The following is a 21,884-nucleotide window of genomic DNA, read 5'->3' as shown; positions in this document are numbered from 1 at the left end:
CTGCGAAGGAGTCAGGCATTTCCTTCCAGGGATACCGTACGTTCAGATCAGACCTCAACAGAGTGTTTGCGCTAGCGATGGAACTTCTCTTCTGGTCATCATTGCTTCACATATACGAATGCTGTTGATGATCATATACGCCGGCTAAAAACGTAGGGAGTCCTATGGAGAAGAGGCAGCAGTGCGCGCGCGTGGAACGGGTTAAAAAGCATAGCGAAGCTGAGACGCACCAGCATCTCCATCCATATTTCACACAGATACATAAACACGAAACGAGATGGAAAGATTCGAAAAAAATGTTCAGTCAACGAGCCCATGATAGGAGTCGCACAAGGAGAAGAAGAGGAGACAAGAGGCCATGGTCGGTCAAAGCTAGAAAGGGAGTAGGCAGTGGCGACAGAGAAGAGCGCTGAGAGAAGATGCGACGCTACAAAGCGTCAACGGTACACTCCCATGGGGAAAGGAAAGCCACCAAGCAGCGAAGAAAAGACAACCAGCAAGGTCAATGCAACCTCAAAGCACCGCATAATAAAAAAAGTGACAACGCCTAATAGACGGACCGCGTATAGGAGGAGGGATGCACCGCGCAGTACACACACACAGACACGCACACACACAGTCAGAGAGGGAGAGGGAAAGAAAAATACCAGAAGGTTTAAAGAAAATGATGCATGTAGGGAGTGTTGTATCAATCGATGATTAGGTGCTCACGTGCCTGACCGTCCGCGTCGATTGCCTTGCACTGACGGACAGCGTACAAGATACGCTCCTTCATCTTTTCCGCGGAAGAGTAGGTGGGAAGGCGAAGAGCAAAAAAGCAGGTGCTGCTTGTGGGAAGTGTATCCCTGTTGCCGTTATGAGTCACCTTGATCTTTGTCTTGAGAGGAAGGCGTGACTGGCCGGTGGTAAAGCGAAGAAGCAAAGTACGGTCCTCGTCTGTCATGCCCTCGAGAACGGATAAAAACATGCTTGCGTCCGCCGTGGAAAGCTGAATATCGCATCTGTTGATAAAATCGGCGAAGGTAAGCTTGGGGGTTCCGCAGATGAGCAGCTCGACCTTTTGCCAGCGATAGGCCTGCAAGGTGTACAAAGGAAGAACTTGATCGAAGCCTTGCTGGATGTAGCTGATGGCCTCCTCGAAGCGGCCGATTTCGCTCATCATGATACGGCGGGAGAGGAGTCGTGCACCGTCCACAGTCTCCGGCGGAAGGCTCTCATCGAGGAGGAACTGCTGGTTGTCGTCTACGATGGATTTCCACATCGCTGAGATGCCGGGGAACCGCTCCTCCAGCTCGTCCTGGCTGCGCATCATCAGCTCCTCTGGTTGGAGAAGCTTCGCAATATCGGCATCAAGCGTAGCCAAGTCGTTGATGGTGGCCTCTTCTCCAAGTAATAGCTTCCAAAAGAGAGGAGGCAGCTCGACCGCCAGCACATCCTGGGTGAGGAAAAGGGACGCGAGAAGTTTTCCAAAGAACTCCAGCATGAGAGGTATCTGCGCGCTACCCATGAGGGAAACATTCGGCATAATCGCCGTCACATCGCCGCGCCCGCAGTTCACAAAGAGCGGATTCAGCTGGCACTGCTTGCTAGGGTGCGTCGTCATGATCTCCGTGGCCAGCTGTGAGAGCACATCACGGTAAGGGCCGCCGGCGTCTGTGGAGCCGAAGCCTGCAAGCTTTACGGTAAAAATCGGTGAGACAAAGAAGATGTCGATTGTGGCCTGCTGCAGCTGCAGGTACAGCTGCCCGAAAACGGAACGCATCAGTGTCTGGAAGGGGCCCGTCGAGCTCGTGGGCTGCGCCTGCATCGTGTGGATCGTGACCGAGACCTTCTTGCCCTGCATGTTCTGAAACGGTGCCATGATGCGCGTCTGAATCTGCTCCTCTGTCTCCCGGGAGCAGAGATTCTTCAGAATGCCGAAAATGTCGAACAGCTCCGTGCGCCGGCGTAAGTTGATGAGAGGGGCGAACTCCGCGGTGAGCTCGTCTAGCTTCTTCAGGCGTACAAGGTACGGCTTGAGTGGGGCAACTTCCACCTTCTCGGCAAAGGCGCTGGCGTTCAGCACCGAAGACACCTGCGGGAAGCTGGCCAGCTCGTGACTTGCGACGGTCGAGTCACTCGTCACACGTGAAACGATATCGGCACTGCTGTGCACGTTCAAGACCGTTTGCACAAACAGATTGAGCTCCGCGTAAAACTCGTACGATTGCGGCGGCGTCTGGTCAAGCTCGTAGGGGGCCCGGATAATCTGCTCATAAAGCCGAGATACAGAGAGTGTCTGCGGTCCTGAACGAAAGGACTTGAGGTCGACCGTGGCGTCATCACAGTACTCGGCGGAGAAGAACGGTAGCCCAATGGTCTCGCGCTCTGTATCGAATTTAGTCTCCCCGACAGTGATACCGGCACGCTTCAGCTCAAAGATGATCTTGTGATCTCTGTAATTGGCGCTCGCGACGAGCTCGTCGCCAGCGTTGACGCGTAGGGCGAGGCCTTTCAGTGACTTGGTGTGGTTGTAGCACAGAAAAACCGCCCCGGTGCGCCCATCTACGAAGTAGCCAAAATACGGCAAGGAGTCATGTTGCGGCTGCGGCCGCGGTGTCGCCGAGTTCCAGCCAACCACAACGGAGCCGCGCCGGTTACCGTTCAGTCGCACAGTGAAGGACATGCTGCTATCTGGGTGCCGGCCCTGCTCCTTGAACACACCAATCGAGGACGTCCTATTTTCCGCGTCGAAGGCACGCTTTACAACCTCGCAGTGCATCGTGTGCTGCGAAGTCACCTCCGCCACCATGGCCGAAGGAAAAGGCAGCGGCGGGTGATGGATCATGGCGCGCACGATTTCGCGAGCGCAAAGGACTAGCTTGTAGGGTATTTCTGCTGGTGCATCGCGGTACGGGGACGCTGGTCGCTCGTGCTGGTAACGCTCGATCAGGTTTGCAATGATCGTGACACCGGTTTGCACGACGGCCGAGCTCATGCGCTCGCTCCGGCACAGGGATGCCATCATGTCTGTCAGCGGGCGAAGGTGCGCCGACAGCACACGGTGAGACGGAAGCGGCACGCGCTCGTCCGCCAGCAGCTCCTGAACGCACTGAAGCGCCGCGTGCCGCGTCGACCGCGAGTACGCCGTCGCAGCTCTCAGCAGAATAACAGCAAGCGTGCTTCCAAACACGTTCAAAATCGTGCGCCGGAAAACATCGTTGTGCATTAGAGACGCGATCACGTTGATGCTGGTATCGACCTCTGCTGCTCCCTGCATCAGGAACGGCGCCGATAAGTGTGCCACGCACTGAGAAAGGAGCCGGAAAGAGCCGTGCTTGATCTCGCCATCGAGGACGCGTGCAATATCGGGGTGTGTGCGCAAGGCTGTAAAGGAGAGAAGTCGTAGAAACTGCGGCTGCGCGGCCACTCGTGCCTGTTCCTGAGACAGAAGCATCCTTTCCAGCAGCATCCTTGCGTACGTCACCATAAGCACACCCATCTGCTTCTCCGGCGAAAGGTTTACCTCGCGGCTCGCCGTGAAGGATCCACGCGGCGAGTGGCGGCACACAGTCCCGACCGTCAAGGATGTGTTTGCCGATAGCTCTTCCATTTTTGTCTCCTCTATCACCTCCTGAAGCACCGGCGTCGTCATCTCACCGCGGATTTGCGAAGAGCAAACCCTCCATTCAATCACATTCAGTTCCGATCCCGGCGCGTGAGAGACAAAACTAAGCTGCACGTCAGACGAAGGAACGCTCTCTTCAATGAAAGGGTGATAGACAGTGCCGTCGCTGCTCAACACGAGGACCTCGCGGGTCTGTAAGTTGATGTCAAGGCACACAAACACCTCGCGCACCGCCGGATCGAAGAGACGACTGCGCAAGGACTTGTAGGATCCGTGCAGCAGTCGAATCGGACTCGCCGCGCCGCTCTTGCAGTCGAGTTGTAGGCACAACGGCATACGGCGCGGAAACTGCAGCCGTAGGAGCACACGGTGCCGCTCCGCGGCGGTGAAGCGCGGAGACGACACTACTCCACTGCAGTTGATGCCGCCTGCTACCTGCCACGCTCCACACTTGCCGCAAAGCGCGAGTGACGAGGATAGGCACGTGAAGTCGATGAGGTGCCGCACCGACTTCCACCTCGCCTGCTCCCGCAATTCCACCAGGAGCGGCGCCCGCCACGGGGTCGGCCGCAACGCCAGAGTCACTGGAGGATCCCCACCCTTCACCGTCTCTTGCACGACTGTCTCGGTCTCTCCTGAGCACCAAGGCACGCTCACAACGCGCGCCTCACTCTTGCTAGAGAGAAAGGAATCCATTTGGACAACCGTCGCCGAGCCTGCGCCGCCGCCGTCGCGCCTTTCCAGCGCCCGAAAACCGCCAAAGGCGCCCCAGGTAGGCGCCAGCGGTGCCTTTTCATCGCACTCGGTGGTGTTTTGGCTGGTCATGAAGAAGCACCCGTCTGCCGCAGGGGTAAACGAATCGGGATCCATGGCACTACTGTAGGCGTATAACTTGGAGTCGCGGTGTCCTATGTTTCGAAGTCGTGCCACGACAAAGACCGGGCGGCACGACAAAGGCGCTTTGAGCCGAAAATGCACCCGATTGCGTGTCGATGTCACATACCGAAGATCGCTATCGACGTGCACGAATCCGCCACAGCTGCGTAGACCAACCAGCGAGCTCGACGTCGATGTCGTCAGCCGCTGAATCACCTCATCGGGCTCGGGGATGTGATCCATCACCAGCAACAACGCCGCCCCCGCTGTTCTCTGCCAGAAGGATAGAGTGCAGGAGGCCGATATGGGCTCCGAGACGAACACTCTGCCACCAATGAGCATCGGGTGTGTGATCATGTCTATTGACGATGGCGCACCAGCCTCCTTCTCAGGGGTGAAGAGGGGGCTGAAATGCAACGCGCGACATGAGAATACGCTGCTGCTGAGAGTGCGGTGCCGCAGCAATTCTCGTCGCCTGCGCAGGGACTCGGCGGCAAGGTAACCAGCAAGCGGCTCAGCAGCCTCTAGTAGTGGTTCCGCCCGGGTCGCCACCACCTCGGATGCGCGGCACCACGCGAACTGAGTTGGTGCAGCGAGCGTCAGCACGTTATCCTCGTGTACCCCGTCGCGCTGCGCGGTTGGTACACCGAGGATTTGAAGACGGTATGCGGGCGACTTCAGTGGCAACGGAGTCTCGGTAAGCCGGGTATCATTGCCTCTGTCTTCGCTCTCCCCGTTCGGCGCCTGAGAAGGTGTATGGCATTCGCTAGCCGCGCTGCGAACGTGCACCAAACGCAGTGCCACCTGCTCATCTTCACCGTTGCTGATGTTGGTCTCACAGGAAGAGATGAGACAGCTGCGCGGCCCGCTCGATCGCATGAGGACGGTATATGTGATGCTGCCCTTCAACAGACGCTTCTGACTCTGCACCGCCACGAACGGCGTGGCGCTTTCGCTCTTCTTGCCGATGGTGATGCCAATGTCATCGTTTTCCTCCTCCACATCGCCAGTTTTGCCCTGCAGTCCCTCATTCTCCGAGAAGAACAGCACACCGCTGCCGCTCGTAGTGTGAAGAAAGATGCCAACACGCGCGCCGGCGGGCACCGTGATGGGCTCGAAATTCTCCAGCGTCACCTCCCACGTGTCCCTCAAGGTTAGCTCCTCCTCCACAAGCTTCGTCCACGCTTCAGCATCGCGTTCGAAGCCCATAAAGCCTCCACTGCGCGCGAATAGCCGGACAGTTGCAACCGTGTTCGCGTCTGGTATGAAGGACAGCTTCGTCACGCGAATGGTGTTACTTTTGGCAACGACGTCAAACATGATGCCATTGTACGACCCAGATCCACCACGCAGCCGCGACCCCGTCCGCAGCGAGAATGTTGGGCCCTCTCCGCTGTCATTGATGTTGCCCTGAAACGCCTCGCTTAGCTGCAGTGCGTGTGATATACTGGTATCCTTGTCTACCAAAAGGCCGATGAGCTGCGCGATGCGCGGGTCGCCAGTGAGAAGGTGCTCGAAGGAGTGTAGGATTCGCCAGCATGCCCAGCGGTCCCCGAAGGAGGAGCGGGCGCCCGCGTCGCGCAGCTCCTGCGAAGCGTACTTGCTCGACGGCGACAGCCGATGCACGTTCCACAGACTGCACTCCACCACCTCTCCATGTGCAACACGCAGGTAAATGTTTCTCGGGTGCACGTGACCGTGCGGCAGCTGGTGCAGGTGCCAGTGTTCCAACGCGTAGACCAGCGAGGAGGCGATCTCCTCCTCCGCCTTCGCATTCAGCACTGCGCCGTAGTCCGCCAGGGTGCAATCAAACCACCCGCCTGCAATAACCGCCACGGCGTCTGCGATGTTAAGCGCGGGCAGAATTTCGTGCTGGCGCATCACCGACAGGTGTGGCAAAACGTCGTTCGTGCTGTGAAGGTTGAGGGTCGGGTCGTCAAGGTAGAAGAGGTGCAAGGTGCGCTCTATGGCGCCGAACCTCTGATCGAAGTGCAGGACGCGCACCATGTTGGTCGCCCCCACGCGCCCCACAAGCTCGTACGTTGGCGGCAGCCGCACGTGCGCGCCGATGCTGCTGTCTAGCGATGCTCGTGCACCTGCCTGGCTTGCGCAAACCGGAAACACCACCACCTCCCTGCGAGACGATCTGATCAGGTAGTCAACGATGCGGTCTACGTCGGCGTCGTTCATTCTGGGTGAGGAGCGGGCAAAGGCACCCATGTCCGTCAGCTCCTCCAGCACCTGTGACACACGGTACTCAAAGCGGGACCGCGCAGTCTGTTCACCCCAACAGCGCTCCAACACTCCGGCGAGACGAGTGGGGAGCCGGCGTACGAGTTCCGAGATGAAGGGGAAGGTCTGCGTCACCATGAAGAGCGGGTAGCGACGCAGAAGAGACGGGGTGATGGGCTGCAGCCCGAGGACCTTCTCCAGCGATGGCTGGTGCAGCCGTGCGTGCTCCACGGGGCTGGAAAAGCGTGCCAGGGTCGCGGAGGAGTTTGGGTGGTCGAGCCGCACAAATGGCGACACGGACGCGCCGGGCGGTATTCCTTGAAAGACCACCTGCGGGGACTCGTTGTCACGCGAGAGGGAAAGCGTTCCGTTGCTTCGATCGACAATGAATACCAGTTTTGTGCTGTCAAAGAAAAGGACCCCCTGGCCGTAGGAGCCGCGCATCAGAGGAGGCAGTAGCTCCTGATTCGGCATCGAGTCCTCATCCTGGACGTCCTGCACCACCCACAGTGACCCGACGCACGTCTTTATGGCGGAGTAATCGGGCGCGAATTGAGCGAAGTCGGAAAGGGCGACCCCGGCAAAGAACCCCGAGCCGAGAGGCGTGCCTGGTTGGGAATCTTTGCGGTGGATGTGCACGACAAAGGACGACACGCCGGTGGCTGGCAGTGGCGTCCCCATCACAGCGTCACCGCCGCCGAGCTCGTTCACGGAGCTCGCAGTCAGGCCGTTGCGCGTCACGGTGATGCGGCTGGCATCCAGCTTCACCCAGGTCGGCGAGTATGTCTTGGGGGGCAACGAAGGGGACGAGAGAGTCGACCTCCCGTCTTGCGCAATGGTGATGGGGGGGTTGCGCCGTATCTTCTCCGGAACGTAGAGAAGCGCCGTCACCTTCTCCGGGTCGACGCTCACAAATCCGATCTTCTGCAGCTGCCGCTGGTGCTTGCCACTGTAAAGCTCATCCTTTGAAACGCCGCACCGCACAATGTCGTTCGTGTCGTAGATGAAAAAGTCACCCTCCGTTGTCACCCGCATTGTGAGCAACTCGTCGCTCTGCACGCTGAACGGCTTGCGGATCCGAACAGGCGGCAGCGACGAAGCGGAGCGCGCCATTATCCCAGACGAAGAAAGCGTGCGACGCTGCACTTCCGAAACGTGAAGCTCGAGAAAAATGGTCGACTCTTTGCCATTCACGGTCACCATAAAGGTCGATGAGTGCGGCCAGTCCAACGCCTCCTCGACGGAGGAAAACAAGTGTGCTAAATACGTGGCGCTGGTAGAGCACAGCTGCGCCTCGATGGAATTGTGCTCCCACAGCCAGCAGTCCGGCTTCGCTAGCACTGGCGCCGTCAGCTGGAGCGGCGAGCACACCTCCATTTCGAGGAAGAGCACCACCACTCCATCGCGCTGCAAGCTAGCGGCGTAGCCAGCGTAAACGTTTTCGATCAGCGGAACGCTCGATTCGCCACCGCGGCAGACGACAAACAAAACAGAATCTTCGCTGAGCGCTTCTCGGATCTCGTCATCGCCCCCCCACAGCTGCAGAAGTAAAAAGCGAGCAGGGGCATCGTCGGTCCCTTGCGCAGATGCCGAGGCAGCGCCACTGGTGACGAACTGCACCGAAAAGACCTCGTTTGTCGTCGAAAGGCGCAGCGAGACCGCAGCGCCAACAGCGGGGTGAAACACAAACGGGCACATGAAGCCCCCGCTCTCGCTGTACTCCTCTTCACTGAGCAGAAGTCCCACCGGGATCGCGAACTCGACCCCACGCGGTGACACAGATACCTGCACCTCAGGCCTATCTTTGGATGTGGCTTTCTTCGGCACCGCCATCCCATCCCTTCGCCAGGCGCTGCCCACAGCAGCCGTTGCCGCCTCCATCGCCTCCTGAACGCTCAGCGCCGGCCGCGTCTGCAATAACCCATTCGCAACAATCTCAATTGCCCGTGCCTCCTCGGAGGAGGCGGGGATGTGCTCGGTGCTGCAGGCCACGCAATCCCCCTGAGCGTAAACGCCACCGCACGTGGCACACTTGGTGATGGGTAGAAGTCGCTTTGCTGGTACGCGGAACGGCTGTGACACGTCCCGGTGTTGCACCAGAGCCGTCCCGTCGGGTTGCATGCCAGACTGCAGCTGAACTAGCGCATTCGATTCGGGGCTCTGCATGTCGGTCAGCAGCGCAAGGTCGCCTTTCGCTAGTGGCAGCAACAGAGAGCAGTGCCCTCCCGCAATTGGGATCCGGGCATGGGCGTTGCGCACCTCGCCCGAATCCCGAATGAGTGATGAAAGTATGTTCTCCGCGCCCATCAAGTCTGTGAGCGACTCCATCGGCGACGTGGCGAGGAGCGAAATGGTTTTGAGCAGCTGTTCATAAGAGAAGTTGCCCGAGTGGCCTGCGCCAGATAGCTCGACGTATGACATGAGAGCCACCAGCATTCGAGTAACAAGAAAGCCACGAACGTACGGGAATGTGGCGTACTCCATCGTCTCCGAATTTTGTAGTGCGTAAGTGCGGTACGTAATCCGGCCACGGAAAGCACGCGGCTCGAGTGGCAGCTCAGCAAACGGGGTCGATGACTCGCTTTTCCGGCCAACGTAGACGGACAAGATGCCATCGCTGTCGAACTCATCACGGATGTCTCCAACATGGCCGTCGCTGCTGTTATAGAAGCGAACGCCGCAGCTCGACGACGTGTTGATGAAGATGGAGTAGACCTGGTTGGCACGCATGCGCAGCATCAGTGGGCCGACCGAGAAAGGGTGCTTATCCACAACCGCCAACTCTTTGGTGACCACTTCACGCCACTGGTGCGGCACCCTCTCTGCTCCTTCCATGCTTCCCTCCCTCCAAAAGACGCGCACGGTAACGCAGTCTGACGTAGTCTGAGAGATACAGAAGACTTGCTCCAGGGTTATCTCCTTCTTGCTACGCAGGTCAAACATGATACCGTTGTAAGAGGCGGAGTTGTTTTGATTCAGGTGAGCGCCAGGGGTCAACGTATGTAGCTCACCCTCCTGCACTGGCCTGTTCGCCTCACATACCACATCACCAAAGAACCCGCTTACCGCAATGAGGCCATTCTTACGCTCGTACGATGGCTCACTGCTACCAAGTAAGCACAGGTGCGGCGGCGCCCCCATGCCCTCGCTCTCAATGTTCTTTAGCAGCAGCTGAAACGTGTATGTCCCTTGTTCCAGAGAGAGGCTTGCTGGGTTTAGCACTACCTCCGAAGCGTTTCCGTGCACCAAGAACCGCGAGTTCCACACCCACTGCCTCTCGAGGCTGCCCTCCTGCGTGTAGAACATGGAGATGGAGCAGTGCGAGATGCCATGCGTGGTATGCGCTGATGGGCTGAGCAGCAGCACCGGTAGCTTGAAGGAGATGATGCGCACTGCGAGCGACAAAACCCGCACTCCGAATGTAACGACGATATCCTTCGATGTTGTTGGCGGGCGGCATATCAGGCGCAGCGATTCGCTGCAATGGCAGTGGCTCGCATCCACAGAAGGACGGGAGAAGAGCTTTCCCTCGATTGATGGAAATGCAGAGCCGTGACTCTGTTTGTACTGGATCGTGCCGCAGAACCCGCGCGGCGACATGCTGAACTCCGTGAAAGGGTCGCCGCTGCCGCTCTTTCGTCCCAGGCAGACAGAGAGAGTGCCGTCGGTGTCCAGTTCCTGGCCAATCTCACCGCTGCAGCCATCCTCCTCGCAATAGAAGCCGACACCGCAGTTGTGCGACGTGTTGATGTAGAAGGAAAAGGTCGTGCCACTCTCCACCACTATGGGCGAAAATGGGATGCTGAACTGGCGGTCTGCCGTCATGTCAATCATATCGTCGAAGATCATGGTCCATGACCGGCTGTCGCGCTCGTGGTTGACGCTGGAACCCTTGCGGAAGTAGGTCTGCACCTGATGGCACCCAGTGACCCGTGTCAGCACGGACATCCCAATCAGTTCAATGGTCTCGGATGTCTTGCAGTCGAACATGATTCCGTTATAGGACCCGCGACTCTGCAGACGGAACTTTTTCTTTCCCACTTCGAAGACACGGGTGATGGAGCTGGTCGGGGGTGAGATGAGAGAGTAGAGCTCGTAGCTGTAGTGTTGCTTGCCTTCGTTTCGAAGGAGAAAGCATTGGCCCATGCTGACGGAGAGGAGATTACGCTTGTCGCTGCTCTCGCACACATTAACAATGGCTCCCTGCACGCTGGCGATGGTACCACGCTTCGAGATCTGCAGCCCACCAATCTTGAAGGCGACTGGGTCACCGTCGCGTAGGCTCAGCTGCCCCCCGCCGGCAGTAGCTACCATTGCGCAGTAGCGTACCGCGGACCTGTGGATTGCGAATTTTTGGCTCGTGCCGTGCTCTACTGCGCATTCGACGACGGCCACGTCTGGGCCGCATACGCACGTGATCTTGCCCAGGTGAGAAGTACCGTAAAGAGGAGGCACAATTTTAGCCGTTGTGCCACGCGTGGATAGGTATGCGACAAGACGCAAGCGCTCGCTTCGCTGTGCCTCACTGAGCTCGAGATGAGCCAGCTCAATTCCTTGTATGTAGACCCGAATGGTCGCCCCATCGTGGAGAAATGTGACGGTATCGCCAATGTAAAAGAGTGTCCCATTTTCCAGCTTATCGGCATGTGGGGAATACCGCCACTCTGTTTTCGTGTACGCCTGAGTGCGGTCGACCGTGTCCATCAGCACAATAGCCTCGTTGAAGGTGTCGACCGACGGGGCGTCACTTGTTTCAGGGAAGAGGCCAATCGCGAGCGGCGCAAAGCTTGGCTCGACGCACTCGTTGTAAGACACAAGTCCTTCCCTGGAGTAGACAACGCATGGATCGTGTGAAAACAGAAGAAGGCGAAGGCTGTCCTCGTCAGCGTCAGCAGAGACGCTGCCGGAGATGACGAACGGCTTGCATTGCAGACCACTGAGGCTCGAACTGAAGAGAATCGAGTTGTTTAGACAATCAACGAGCATGTAGATGTAGCCGCTGCTGCTTACTTTCTCGTTGGTGTCACACCACGTACCCCGCGCGTTCTTCGCCGCGCACAGATGTTCCAAGTCCGCACGGCTCATTGGCCGCGATGTATCGGCCAGATTTGTCACCCCTACAAACACCTCGGTCATGGAGAAGAGAGTGCTGCGCGAGTTGCTCTCAATGCGGAGGCATACGAGCAACTTCGTGCGCGTCGGCAGCAATGTCGCGCTCACCGCCATACAGTCTCCACGGAGGCTGCACGTGGCGCGGATATGCTGCCCGTCTCGCCACAGTGGTGTGAAGGAGTGCAAGCCACTGAACGGGTGGCCGGGGACGCCGGCGATGTGGCTGAGCTGAACGTCGATCCGGCGCTGCCCAAACTGTGGTAGCTCAGCACTGAAGGCGAAGCTCTCATCATTCAGCGCGATGCACGTGCCGCCTAGCATCTCTGCGTTTACACTTCGCACTGTCGACCACTGAAGCCCGGTGTTCTCCTCGAGCTGCACATAGTCGCCCACCACGAGAGTGTCAGGGCAATGATCCGAGACCAGGTATTCCGGTATCGTGCGCGACGCCGTGCTCACACCAAAGAACATGTCCTTTGGCCGCTTCCACGAGCTGAAGCATGACTCGCAGAGTGCCACGTTATCTTCGCTACCGTACCACGGCGGTATCAGCCGCCGCGCGCAGGAGCTGCAAGTCACCCGCTCACGAGATGGGTTGCTGAAGCTACTCACTGGGTATGTGAGCCGAGCAGGGAAGAGGCACGAGTCAAGTGTGGAGAAAACCACCACCGATTCCTCACCACACACTACCATCGGCCGCAAGTCACAGGCGGCAGGGACACCCTCGAACAAGACACCCAGATCAGTCTGCTCACCGTTTCTTATGCGCGTGAAGGCCAGTGTTCTTTCATTACGATCGACGCGCATGAGTATTACGTCGCCACTCTGGAAGACCTTGTCCGCCGCGCCAAAGATGATGCCCGGCTCCATGCAGCAGTTCACACTGTTTGTGGCGACAGAGTCTCGGTTGCATAGCGCCCACGCATCGTCCCAGCTAGCGACCTCATCCTGTGACTCCGGCCACCGCGTGCGCGTCGTGGTGAATCCGATGTACATGAGGTCGTTGGGCGCCGTCTGCGTTACCGAGACGGCGAGAGTAAAGCGTTGGTCAAGCTGCACATTCCCGCGCACGACAGAGCAACCCTCAGCGGTGGTGACAGCAATGGAAGGGTTCGGCACGTACAAGGTCTTGGTGGAGCAGTGTAAGTCGACCGACACGGTCCGGCCAGAAAAAATGACACTCGAGTTGGAGCAGCGGCACGGAAATGCAGAGCTGTGGCCCTGTGGAGCCGTTGAAGCCGCCCTAGAAAGCTGGGTAGATGACCCCAGTTGCTGCTCCGTGAGAATTCCAATAAGGTTTGTCGCTATGGAGCTGCTGATGGACTCCTCGCACTGGCGCTCCACCTTGCGCCGCTCCTCCTCTTCGCTCTGCAGCAGCGGCGCCACAGCGGATGCCTCGTAGAGAATGCGATACAGCTCATTCGAAAGCAGTGTGGCACAGGAGTGTGCATCTGGCGCGTTGCTCTGGTACAGTGGCGTTTGAATGAAAGACGGCTTTAGCCCCTGCGGCTGCACAGAGAACAGCCGCTTGTCTTCGTCACTGGCTAGAAAGACAACCACTTTTCCGGTGACCTCGGCAATCGCGTGGACGACGACCATACCATATGTATCGTGCTGACAGTAGAGGTAACTTCGCTCCCCCCCCAGCACACCCAGTGCAACAAGGCACGCGTCCAGAGCACGATCAAGCTGAGCGACAGAGCGCTGCACCATAAGCGAGATGATCGTGGTAAACCCAGGGATCATGTGGAGCTCCTGCAGCGTGGCGATCGCGGCGCTGCGGCGTAGGCTCTCCGCCCAATGCTCGACAGACTCATCTGTCAGGGAGGGTGGCGCAATAATTTCGCATGAAGCATCGTCGTTGAAGAGAAAGGCGATCGGGTAGAGATCGTCGACCTGGGTAATGTTCGCAAACGCGAGGCCGATCATGACCATGTTCTCACGATAAAAGGCGATTTCACCGTAGTCCGCGTTGAACTCGACCCAGACCACCTCATCGTTGCCGTAGACGCGGCGGTGATTGTTGCGAGGAATGCAGTGCCGCCTTAAGAGAAGATGCGCCACCTGATCCTGGTCGTCTGTGTCTTGCAGCACGTAAACGTCACTTCGGCTGATCAGATTGCCCATGTTTGGAATGGACGGTTGTCCGTGAGCCAGTCCGAGGTAGTAGCACCCGCCCAGCGGTGCCCCAGGTCCTTGGACTTGCTGCTGTCGCCGTTTGATGCGAAACCCAACGAGATGCGTCCCCTTCTTCGGCATCGGAACAGACCCGAAAAAGGTACCTTTGCCCTTCACAATTGTGGTGTCGCCGACCCAGCGAGGTGCCTGCATGGGTACCTCCACTTCTTTGATAAATTTGATGCGGGCGAGATCGACCAGCTGCTGCACAATGTCCTCAGAAGATACGAGGCCCCGCAGCGTCTCTGACGCCTCCACCAGGTACTCCGGACGCAGCATTTTGCAAAGCATCGCCAGACACTGCGAGGCGCGCACCTTGGCCCACCTGTCACGGCACCGTGTGAGGATGGCGGCGCACAACTGCAGAACTGTCGCGTGCGTGCGCGGAGTGACGGAGTCGTAGCGAAAGCACTCAATCACGATGGAAACGCAGTGAAACAGGCGTGAGAGCGACACGAAGATCTGCTCCACCCGGCTACTCGGCCCCGGCGGGCAAGCGTTGAGCTTCACCATAAGTGACATAATCGAAGAGCTGAGAAATGCTGTCGCCTTCTCAAGAAGACCACTGATGGCTTCGCCGTTTGATACCCCCGTGTCCTCCTCCTGAGAGAGTGCTTTGTAGCACGTGGTGACAAGATAGGCTGTCGTGATGATGACCGTGTCGCACACCACGCTCGGGGTGAGATAGCGATGCCGACAGCTGCAGTGCAGGGATGCCAAGTCGAAGCGAAACGGTTGCTCTTCGCCAAAGTTGACAATTACCTTCATGAGTGTGTCGTCGCCGTGCACGCTCACAAAGGGGATCACAGTGGACAGAGTCGGCACATCCGCTACCACGCCGAGAAACTCGCCGTTGTGCGTGAAGAAGACGCTGTTCGATGGGGCCATGAGCCCGCATCCGATAACGTCACCGACCTTCCACGGACTGCACAGCTGGCAATCTTGCTTCTCAGGGCGGCGTACGCGACCGGTGGAATCGAGTGAGAGTACGTAGTCCGCCCGCACGGGATCCAGCGGCGAGAGGGGCACGAGACTCAGCCCCATTGATAGCCCCGGGTTGCTCGAATGCAGCGCAAAGTCCAGCGCCACCTCGAAGTAATGCACATCCGGAAACTCGCTGATCACACTTGGAATGCCGTAGTTCGCGTAATAGTCTGCCTCGTCTGTTTTTGCCGCTATTTTCACGTTCGCGCCGTGTGCTTTCCAGTGCGTTCGCGCGCTGAACACAACGTTGACGTTTTCCACATGCAGCCCCTGCACCTCACTTTGCACGACGTGAACGCCTTCCACAGAGGTCTGCAGCATCGCGTTGGGAATGACGAGGCAACGATGCGCCAAGTCAAACAGTCCACGGCTCTCGTAGTACCGGTCGCGGTCGCTGCTTGCAGACTCGAGGCGCAGTTCGCACGCGGTGGTGAAGAGCTTCCTGAGAAAGGCAAAAATCTCTCGCGGCTGCAAGATCGACATGTCAACACCGTCCCAGGGGTGGCACAAAGTAGCGCACATGTACACCGCCTCTACGTACGGGAAGTTCTCCGCGTCATCGAGTTTGTGTAAGAGAGAACGCAGCGAGCTCTGCACAAAGGAGCACACCGACTTCTGCAACTCCAGCTCCCGCAGCAAGCCGCAGCCGATCATCTCATCTGTGTAGTGACGACTGAAGCCAACTTTGGCCCCCCCTTCCTCGCTCGCTGCACCGATGGTAGGCTGAGAGAACTCGAGTCGATACTTTAAGTGCGTCATCAAAATGGCCGATAGCATCTCCCGGTCCTTCGCAAACGACTTACATAGGTCCTCTTGCAGTTTGTACGCGGCCGTCTGGTATACCGTTTGCTTCGTCTTGAGTACCATATCGTTATAGATGTCGTCGGTCGACTTGTCAAGTCCGTTGATGAGGTAATAGATAATCTTGTTCGGCAAACTCTCCTCCTCGTTTCTGACACCCTTGCTGAAAATATTCACCGTAGACGCATCCACCGCCCGCGAGGCTGCCTTGCGCGTGCTCAGCACTGCCCCACGATGGCTGCTGGAGAGGTCGAGAGTGGGCGTTGTGAGCATATGAAAGCTTGCCGCTGCGGCCCGGCTCTTGTTGCCGACCGAGTAGCCTAATCGTGACAGTTGGCGAGAGCCGCGATCCGCCTCCGCTGTCAACGGCTCCTCCGTGTGCTGGTGATCGATCAGCTGCGACTCGCCAAAGAGACGGGGGGTTATGTTGAACAGCAAAAAGCGTGCCCGGCCCACGATGGCCTCCTCTCGTCCCTGCTGCAGCGCCTCCAGAAGCAAAAATGTCTTGCGCTTAATCGCGTCCACGCAGCTGCAAAGCAGCCGCTCTACCGTCTGCTCCTCATTTGGGGGTGGCGAGAGAGTGTGCCACGCAAGTGCACAGCTCGCCCATCGCATAACTCCCTCCAGCCGCTGGGAATACTGCACGTGGCTTCTTTCATATAAGGCTCTCCATGCAGCAGTCAATGACGGATTTGTCTCCTCCGCCACCGCGCACAGCTCTGTATGCAGCTGGGCGCACTCCTCTTTCTCCCCCGAGGAGGGTGATACGTTGTTGCGCCTCTGATCACTGGCCGACAGGCCTCCGCGAAGAAAGGAGTCTCGACGAATAACGCAGCTAGACGGCGTAGTCTTTCGCAAATTGTGCTGAGTCACCCGGATGATGATTGAGCTGAGCGCAAGACAGATATCGCGCACCCAGTCCGTGTTCTCCGTCGCCAGCTCGACTACTGTGTGTACGCTCAGTGCCACACCAGGGGCAGGGGACTCTGGAGTCGCGTCGGCGGCGTACACAATTGAAACTTGTGCACCCTCCTGGAAAACGGCGCTTTGGCCCGGGAGCAGCACGTCGACAAAGGACAGGCAGTTGTTCGTGACTAGCGAGACGGTTACGGTGTTGGGGGCATAGTCCACTTCCGGGGAGTCCGGAAACTCCACCTTGATGCTATTGGCATATTGTAACGAGAGGTTGGCGGAGAACGGCGAGGTCAGCTGAGGTGGGGATGTCACGTAATGCGTCTCTGAAAACGAGACACACTTCTTTTCTGTGTCACCGGGGGACAGACTGTAGGGTGACAGGCACTTTCGAGCGTCGTTCAGGGCCTTCAGCGCGTCCGGGGCAATGGACGAGTCGAGTTGCATGTCGCACATGTAGTGCACGACAGGGAAGAGGACGATGCCGATGGACGTCTCTTTGAGGGCATCGATGTTGGCGTAGCGCTCACCGTCCGACAGGTAACGCTCTTCGTAGCGCCGAATAATCCACTTGCAGAGGGAGCTGATCAGCGCGGCGGCGACCAGGTGCCACTGCGAGTGGCCCTGCTGCGAGAGCATTCCCAGTAGAGTGCTTAGCATCGCCTCTGACGCATGGATTTGCCGAGGTTTGCTATCAAAAATGAGAATCGCCTCCTCCTGGCACTCTTCCTTCAAGCGATGCAGAAAGGTCATGAACATCTTCTTCATGTCCTTCTTGATCACTGAGACGACAAACTGTGAGAGGTTCTCGAGCTGCAGCAGCGGGCGCACATCCTTCAAGCTTGTGCTGTCCGTGATCAGCTTCAGCTGGAAATCGTGGCTGACGCAGCGAGCCAGAACGACGCGGTTAAGGTCGCCAAAGACATTCGCAGCCTCCCTCAAAAACTCATCCTGCATCAGGGTCGTGTTCAAGGTCTGCAGACGCTTGTGGGCGTCCACTACAGACCGCACAACCTGCCCAGGGCACTGCCGCTCGAAGAATTGTACATATATATTCAGCACACGGCCCACAAGGCAAAGAATCAGCCCAGGGCACAGGCAAACCGTTCCACTCCGTTCGATAACAGAAACCAGGTACTCGGTCAAGTCAAGAAGTCGACCGACGACGGAGAGGTTCTCTCGAAGGCTTGAAGAGAGGCGGACGGGGCCGCTGCCTTGATCGTCACTGTACATGAGCAGATGCAGATTGGTTCGGTGCACCAGGTACTCCAGGTACTGCTTCGCTGTGATGGGGCACCGCCCCATCACACTCTCCACTACCTCTGCGCAGAACTCCTTCCCAAGTACCATCGATGGCAGGTGCCGCAAGTACGCTGCTGGTGGCGAGGTGGACTTGACGGAGCAAATACCGATGGCGTCCTGAGTAGACAGGAAAAAGTAGCCATCCGTTATGTTGTAAAAAGGGCGTTCGCTCACGGACAAAAGCCCCTCCCCTTGCTCGACGACGCGGCCGTCACGGCTAATCCACGTCGTTGCCTGCGGCTCGATGATGGCGTACTCAAAGTGGTTGGTGATCACGTAGTAATTGCCGGACGGTCTCCAGTAGACCTTATGAGGATAGGGCCGAGTAACCGGGAATGGTCTCGAAGGGGTGTCCCAAATAATCCCTGTTCCCTGCCAAACGTATCCAGTTTGTGGACTGTGAAGCGTGCACCCGAGTCCCTCATCCATCAAGAACGAAAACACTAGAAATTGCGATTTACTCTCCGGTGTGTGCTCCAGCGCGCAGCTGCGCATGCAGTCGATACTCTGGGCACGGCACCAAAGCTGCAGAGTCGAGAGGTGCGCGGTCAGGCGGCCTTTGAAGAAAACTGGCGTAATAGAACCACTAGGCTGCACCAACGCACCGCTTTGATTACGCGTGTCACACAGGACACCATTTTTGAAGACACTCCACGTTGCTGTGTCGTTGGTAGACGTCAGCGACGCACTCCAAAGAGCCCACTCCACCCGTAGTGACTCCCTAACCTCAGCGAACGCGTCCTGTCCATGTCGGAAGGTAAGCACCATAGATGAGGTAAGAGGATTTAGCGACACTGACACAGAAAGCCAGTTCTTGCTCCCTGTAGTCAGATGGAGCAGTGTTATTTCGTGTACCGTGCCGCTGAATACCGGGCAAAGGTAGAACTGAATGCTCAGCGAGTCACATGTTCGCGGTAAAGTCACCGTACTAGGTGTTAGGGTCCCACTCACCTCATCTCCAGTAAAACAAGCCACACTCTCCGTCGAGCTACCCGCTAGAAAGTACGGTGACACGTACTCATCATCTCCAATATACAATGGAAACTGCGTAGGACTGAGAAGGTGCGATGGTGGGGACATTGTCCGAGTAAGCATTAGAGTGCCCTTGTCGATCACAAATACCTTTCCGTGATCACCGAGTACACATATGGACATATTGTTCTCCACATATACACCTCTGCAAGAGTCTGGGGCGCTGCTACTACAGCACAGCACCTCGAACGGTGGCGTCAAGGAGACTTTGAAGGAGCGGTTCTCGGTAAAAACTATGCACCTCAGGGTGTCCTCTTCCGTGAGCACACACAGTCCTGCGACGGAGGTAGGAGTACTTCCCACAGAGTGAATAAGCGAGATGGTTTGCTCCTTTGTTGTGACAGTGGGAATGGAGAGGCGTACGCGAAACGCACTCCTCTGCTCGACACGCTCCACAATGCCCCGTACGCCGTGTATCCGCAGCGCCGCCATCGTTTCTGAGTGATGCAAACTCCACCGCAAAAGGGCTAAAAATGCCTTAGTGTCGCCCGACGAGAACACAATCTTTGACAGCAACGATATTGTTGCCGCTAGCCATCTGTTTTCATTTTCCCTGGTGTGCGTGTTCATCTGGCGAAGCAATAGACGCATAATACGCCTAACGCCCCATGATCGCAGTACCGCCGCCTCTGTAGAGGAACTCAGGCATCGGTCTACCAAAGTGTGCAGCAGGTTAACACTCTCGTATGTGATTCCTTGCGACATGACTGGCAACACCAACGCAACGCTGAAGTCAAATGCACTCACGGCAGACTCCATCTCCGGATTTTCTTCTTGCTCTCCGTCACCCGCCTCGCTCCCTGACGCATCAGGTGTCCCATTAGTACATGTACTTTTTCCCTCCCACGCTGGATCGAGCAGGGTGTCTGCGTATGGCAAGCTATTCACAACACTCTGACTTGCGTCGGAGATTTCGTCTCGCACAACGGCCTGCACAAGCAGAGATCGAAGGTACACAGGTGTCACACGGTGGTATCGCTCACCAAGCTGGAGGGCGATAGAGCACATGAAGTGGGATAGCTCATCTGTGTCCGCAAACTGAGTTTCTAACACTTCAGGGCATTTTGGTAGCTTAGTGTAGAGCGGATGCTCACGGTTTTTCAGCTCCGAGGGACACAGGCACCATGCTCGGGTGAGAAGGTCAGCAGAGCTGTACTTGACAAGTCCCGCAAGCGATTTCAGACCCACGCGCTTTTCGTCACAAAGCACGCTCAGATCTGTTGCGGACCTCTCCTTCAAGCTGGGTTGGGCAAACCGGTACTCGATGGGGTGGGCAGACTCGCGAAGAAGTCGCAAAGGCTCGCTGACTACGCCCCGGGCTCTGCCTCCTCGCTGGCCATCTGCGCGCTGCCCCGAGCCCTCAGATGGTGCGGCTCGCCTGACGGTGCTGTGCACCGAGCTGTCAGTGCTGTAGTCTTCGCCATCACTGAAGACGCGTGTTTGCGAGTCCTCGCGGTCGTCGCTGAAGAGTTCTTCTCTATCGAGCTCAGAGAAGTCGGAGCTTTGCAGATCCATGGTCCTCGCGCTGACCTCGTTGTGAGCACCAGCGGGTGATGGTAGCTAGCTTCCTTGATGCGTCGTGGTATCTCGGAAGAAAAAAATGCGAATGAATAGTATCGTGAGGACAAAAAGTCATAACAGAGGGAGGTGGCGCTAGTACAGGGTTTGCTGAGCCAGCGCTCTGGGAACAGAGCTTTAGAGAAGCCCCTGCCAAGCGTTTCGGTTTGTCTGCAGCACACGAGGCGAAAACAAGATAAAAGTGTTGGTTATAGTGATTCTGTAAGAGGAGTGAGCAGGTAGAGCAACAGCTTCTGAACTACGAAGGATTCGAAAGCGATCTGCATTAAAGAAAAGAGAGTGTTGTAAGGAAAATAAAAAGGGAAAAGAAAACAAGTTCGGCTAAAAGGGAGAGGACGGGCGTGAGGTAAGGTGGAAGCTTGAAGCAGGGGTAAGAGCCATGTACATATATCATGGCAGCGAAACGAAAGAAGCTAGTGAGATGAGCAGGCTGCAAGAGTTCGTTTCTCGAGCGGAAAGGCGAGAACGGTCTGAAAAGCGCATCTTTGCAGCTTCATATACCACATGAAGCCGCTCATCATGCGGGGCGCTAAGCAGCGATGTCATGATGTAATGCACTCACTCCGCGGGAAAGCGAAGGGCCTACAGACCCCCCCTCGCGCGTGGCCCTCCGCAAAGTCGTCGCCAAAACGGGCAGGACGGAACTGACGCAGCACCAGGGACGATCGTGATGGCCGTCATATTTGTGGGATCTGTGAAAGAAAAAATCGCAAGAGGATGATGCAGGAGGACATGTAAGGGAGGCGTCTAAATGTGGTTCTCGCCCTTGTCCACCTCACGGGTTCAGCGGGCAGATGAGTACGGTTCTTCTTGGCCGGAAGCGCTGCCTGCCCTGGGTGCGTGTGGGCTCGGCTTGTGGCGTTGGTGTTTGTTTGGCCGTTGCGGGAGTGGGGGGCGGCTGGCCGTGCCGCCAGGGCACCCCCGCCCGCCCGGCGTGCGCCATTCGGGCTGGCCCGAGAGCCAGGGGGCCCCCGGCCGCGGCGGCCCCCTAGGCAAAGGCCCACCGGGCGAGCGCGCGCCTACGCCACCGGAGCGGCGGAGGCAGCGCCCACCCTTTAAGGGGCAGGGTTTTTTTTCTTGATGGGCCCTTTTTCTTACATTCCCGCCGCACGCTTTCAGACATACAGAGCTGGAATCAAGTGGGTGTCACCTACGAAGCGGCAGTGCCCAGGTTTACCTGGCAGAGGTGAAGGAAGGCGGCGCGTCGTCCACGTCGGGGGCGGTGTGCACCTTCATGGAAAGGTTTCTCAAGAGGCGCCCCCGGACCGGT

The 21,884-nt window shown here is 57.5% G+C and overlaps 1 protein-coding gene across 1 annotated transcript; it reads right to left on the bottom strand.

Annotated features, from left to right (window-relative positions):
- Positions 1-688: 688 nt before the first annotated feature.
- On the bottom strand, positions 689-20,551 carry LSCM1_01300 (uncharacterized protein; the record flags this gene model as incomplete). The annotated part of the gene is made up of 1 exon (XM_067318922.1): positions 689-20,551. The coding sequence occupies one exon, from the start codon at positions 20,549-20,551 to the stop codon at positions 689-691; it is 19,863 nt and encodes a 6,620-aa protein (XP_067175027.1).
- Between the last annotated feature and the right edge of the window lie 1,333 nt (positions 20,552-21,884).

The sequence above is a fragment of the Leishmania martiniquensis genome, chromosome 35 (assembly GCF_017916325.1).
Source record: "Leishmania martiniquensis isolate LSCM1 chromosome 35, whole genome shotgun sequence".
In the NCBI taxonomy this organism is placed as follows: domain Eukaryota; phylum Euglenozoa; class Kinetoplastea; order Trypanosomatida; family Trypanosomatidae; genus Leishmania; species Leishmania martiniquensis.
This window is presented reverse-complemented; position numbering and strand designations above follow the sequence as displayed.